The sequence below is a fragment of the Pangasianodon hypophthalmus genome, chromosome 24 (assembly GCF_027358585.1).
Source record: "Pangasianodon hypophthalmus isolate fPanHyp1 chromosome 24, fPanHyp1.pri, whole genome shotgun sequence".
Taxonomy (NCBI): Eukaryota; Metazoa; Chordata; class Actinopteri; order Siluriformes; family Pangasiidae; genus Pangasianodon; species Pangasianodon hypophthalmus.
Window position 1 is genome coordinate 20,171,353 of NC_069733.1, and position 5,000 is coordinate 20,176,352.

The 5,000-nt window shown below is 45.1% G+C and overlaps 1 protein-coding gene across 1 annotated transcript in view; it reads left to right on the forward strand.

Moving 5' to 3' along the window:
• si:dkey-215k6.1 (transmembrane protein 132C) overlaps window positions 1-5,000 on the forward strand; it is a 157,036-nt gene that overhangs the window by 73,153 nt on the left and 78,883 nt on the right. The window contains exon 3 of the mRNA XM_053228728.1: window positions 4,695-4,835. Within this exon, the coding sequence (XP_053084703.1) occupies window positions 4,695-4,835 (141 nt within the window). The remainder of the gene's footprint in view (window positions 1-4,694; window positions 4,836-5,000) is intronic.

Consider the following 5,000-nt stretch of genomic DNA (forward strand, 5'->3'; position numbering starts at 1 on the left):
GTCATCTCTCCTCCACTGGCTCATCTGATGAATGCACGTCTATCTACTGGCTCTTTTCCTGCTGCTCTTAAACCTGCCGCTCTCACACTTCCCCTGGCCTCGACACAGCCAATTACAGACTGATCTCCAACCTCCTTTTTTTTAGCTAAAGTGATGGACAAAGTGGTAGCCATGCAAGCTAAAGCCTGACTTTCCTTTTCAATCTGGCTTTCACACTCATCACATTACTGAATCTGCTCTCCTGAGAGCTCTCCTGTTTCTGCTGACGGTGGTTCCAGAGATCCTCTCCACCTCCTTGACCACAGGAGATTTTTTTTGTTTTTCCTCAATGGCTATTGTAGCACTCCAACTGTTTATCAAACTAGAAACACACAAGGATTATTTCCCAGCATGCTGCTCTTTATTTTACACTCACATTACTCAAGATGTCCCTCAGGGCTCTGTTGTTGGTCCACTCATATTTACAATCAACATGTTTCCTCATGGTAATATAATCCCCTATCAGCACTGCAGATAATACACAAAAATCTGTCATAGCCAAACACTCAGACCTTTGCCTGAAACCGTTCACTACGTACACATTTTTTGCTTTTAATGCCATATTATTTTTCTTTTCTTTTACAACATTGATTGACTTGACATTGTAATGATGGTTAAACTCTAGTCCTTCATGACCTTCCTGAATATTAAAATGCTGTTTTATACAGGTTTCGTCTGCAGGCAGGTTAACTGTACATTAAGGCCTTGAAATGTGTGCAATGCTGAGTGCACAGTACATGATTTCAGCCCCAGTTTCCCTGGTGCAGATTAACTTTTGGGATCTGCAACTTCGGCGATAAATCACTGTGCACTCCTGTGGCAACCACTTCTGTAGTGTGAGCAGTTTAGCGAGACGGTTTTTTTGAGCTGTCACAGATGCATGTTTGAAATTCTCAATGATGAATCACATAGTGTGAGAACCTACATTTACATTTTACAGCTTTTAGGCAATGCCCTTATCTAGAGCGAATTACAGAAGTACTTTGTAGTCTCTATCAAAAACACATCCTCGTGCTAATTCACTAGGTCAGGGACTAAGAATATCATCAGAAAGTCAGAGAAGAAAACAATTTCATCTGCTGCAATGTGCAGCAGATCTCTGAATCCAGTTCATCATCCATTTTTTTGTGTAGGAAAGCAAAAGCAAAATGTAACCACAACAATAATACTTCTATAAAAAAATTATTAGGCATTTCAGAACAGCAATCATAAAAAAAACTATAATGACATTCTTCCGACCAGCACACAGTTTAAAGTAACTAAGTTTCTTTTCTCTGTACCTCCAGTCCTCTTTGCAGAACAGACAATCATCACTGCCCACACCTCCCCAACCAATTCTTCCTCCACATTTTCTTTTATTTCTCTTCTTTATTGTTTCTGAACAATATAGTGCAGAAACAACCATTACATCCAGTTCTTCTTGACAGTTGAGTAATGGTCTTGTGTGTGAGCCTCATCTGTGAGCGATCATATATTGTGCATACTGCTACATCCACAAAACAGATCACAAGTGATAAAACGGGTGTCGTGTAAGCAGTACAGTGATTCTGAGATTTTGCAAGTTGTGTAGTGTCCATAAGTGGCAGACAGATTATATCATCACAGAAACAACCCTTTTGATAAGAACACACTTTTATTCTCTGACCAGAGCCAATAAAGCACACTTCATTTTCAAGACAGTTCTAACCAGGACACTCTGATTGGCTGTTGTATAATCTACTGATTAATAAACATGTCAGAATTGTCCCTTTGTATGTCACCACCAAAGATAGTGGGTAAGAAATTATTTATATTACAAGAAAACAAAGCTACTGTTTACCTCTCTCTCTCTCTTTCCATAAGAAGTACAAACTTCTCTTTATCACTTTCAAAGTCCTTCACAGCTTCCTGCCATGCCTATCTGTCCGAGTTTCTCCATTGTTACATCCTCTGGGAACTGACGGCATCTCCGTGACTTCTCTTCTGCTGCGTCTTTCAAATCTCACTAAAAGAACTTCGCACCACACTCCTGTCTGCCTCATAGGTTTTGTTTCCTTCTTATATGCTTTCTTTTGCTGTATATGCTGTACAGCAACCTTGGGTTGAAGGAATAAGTCATGCTTATTCTTTTTTTTGGCTCGAGGCTTTGGCTTGGCTTTTACGGAGTTATGTTTAACCTAAATCTGTGAATGCTTTCTAATCAGGTTATTATTAGTTTTGTGGGCCACAATCTGCAGCACAAAGTCTGAATAATAGGTGAGTTTCCAATGAGACCATACCCCTTACCCAAACTGCTCTCTGCTCACTGACCAAATCTCTGCAATCGTAACTGTGTAACCCCCTGCACCCCTCACTGGCCAAACCATCCGACCCCCTGCACCCCTCACTGGCCAAACCATCCGACCCCCTGCACCCCTCACTGGCCAAGCCATCCGACCCCCTGCACCCCTCACTCCCCAACATGTCCGACCCCCTGCACCCCTCACTGGCCAAACCATCTCACCCCCTGCACCCCTCACTGGCCAAACCATCTCACCCCCTGCACCCCTCACTGGCCAAACCATCCGACCCCCTGCACCCCTCACTGGCCAAACCATCCGACCCCCTGCACCCCTCACTGGCCAAACCATCTCACCCCCTGCACCCCTCACTCCCCAACATGTCTGACCCCCTGCACCCCTCACTGGCCAAACCATCCGACCCCCTGCACCCCTCACTGGCCAAACCATCTCACCCCCTGCACCCCTCACTGGCCAAACCATCCGACCCCCTGCACCCCTCACTGGCCAAACCATCCGACCCCCTGCACCCCTCACTGGCCAAACCATCTCACCCCCTGCACCCCTCACTGGCCAAACCATCTCACCCCCTGCACCCCTCACTGGCCAAACCATCTCACCCCCTGCACCCCTCACTGGCCAAACCATCCGACCCCCTGCACCCCTCACTCCCCAACATGTCCGACTTCCTGCACCCCTCACTCCCCAACATGTCCGACTTCCTGCACTCCTCACTCCCCAACATGTCCGACTTCCTGCACCCCTCACTCCCCAACATGTCCGACTTCCTGCACTCCTCACTCCCCAACATGTCCGACTTCCTGCACTCCTCACTCCCCAACATGTCCGACCCCCTGCACCCCTCACTGGCCAAACTGTCCGACCTCCTGAATCCCCCTGACTGAACTACCTGCCCCCCTATACCCCTGATTGACCAAATTCTTTTTCTTTCTTTCTTTCTTTCTTTCCCTGTTCACATACTGTATGCCAACCGTGTGTGTGTGTGTGTGTGTGTGTGTGTGCACCCATGTGTGTAGTTATAAGCTTACTGGTGTTTTTTTCAGTCATGTTCGTTCACTTTAAATACAGAAACAAAGCAGTGTTTGCACACACACACACACACACACACACACACACAGAGTTCGTTTGGTACAAAGGTTGCATCGCCCTTTACACAAAAAACTGCAACTACACACTGAAACAGATCTGTGGACAAACAGTATTAATCCACCTTTGTGTGTTTGTTTGTGTGTGTGTTTGTGTGTGTGTGTTTGTGTGTGTGTGTGTGTTTGTGTGTGTGTGTGTGTTTGTGTGTGTGTGGAGATGCAGGATTGATTTGGAAGGGTAAACTCTCTGATCCCGATCCCAAGTTAATTAAATGCCAATTGGATTGGCCTGCAGACTTGAATGCCACCGTCTCTGTGTCCAAATACACACATGTACACACACACACACACACACACACACACACACGCACACACACACACGCACACACACACACGCACACACGCACACACACACATGCACATGCATGCTAATTCCTGACCTTTCTCAGTTTGGCTCCCTGGTTTTCGTCACTCGAGGGCTTGTCCATCGTACGGTGTCACATAATACAAACTAGTAGCCTCTGTGAGTGTGTGTGAGTGTGTGTGAGTGTGTGTGAATGTGTGTGTGAGTGTGTGTGAGTGTGTGTGTGAGTGTGTGTGAGTGGGTGTGTCTGTCTGTCTGTCTGTCTGTCTGTCTGTCTATCTGACTAAACACGCACTATTTTTATGTAAGAAGGTGGGCAGCAGCTGTTTGTGGAAAATGAGGCCGTTTCCCCCAGATGTTCCTGTCCTTAAACAAGCACTTTTCTTTTTCTTTTTTAGTTTTTAAAAAAAATATATTTATCCACACAAACACACACACGCACACACACACACTTCTGAGATTGTGAACAGACGGAAGGCTGGAAGAAATTGATTTTATCTAACAGTAGCTTTAAAATTATTATAAAAGCTGCCACTGCTGGGCCCTTGAGCAAGGCCCTTAACCCTCAACTGCTCAGTTGTATAAATGAGATAACTGTAAGTCGCTCTGGATAAGGGCGTCTGCCAAATGCCAGAAATGTAAATGTAAATGTAAATTGTAGTAAAATTACTTATTAAACAATCTGTTACCATGACAACTATGTAACATCTATGGCTGTATCCCAAACTGCACACTAGAGTACTTAACAGTGTTAAAACGGTGTAACAGCTAATAACGGACTATATTGAAGCACTATGTAGTATTGTATTGTGATTTGCTACAATATGTAGCCTGTCTGGAAGGCTATGATGTCGTATGTATCCCATAATGCCTTGCGTCAGAGTATTTTCTGTGTGTTGACTGACACGTGTTGTCAACTCTTTTCAGGGCGCAATACGGCGAAGGCATCAACTTCGTAGCAGTGAAGCCCAGTAACCTGGCTACGTGGGAAATCAAACAGGAAGTCGCTCCAGGCTCCGCCTCCTTTTCCATATTTTGTGAGAGGAAGACCAGTTCGTCCAATGAGAGGTCAGTCCTTTTATTGCATCACTTCCTTCATACGAAAACTTTCTGTTGCTATGGTGACTGGCCAGTGTCTATCACTAGGTCACAAATTGCCCAAACCATACATAAAATTAGTGAGCTAACTGGACGTAGTGTCCTAGGTTTTGGTTTGGGACGTAGCTCATAACT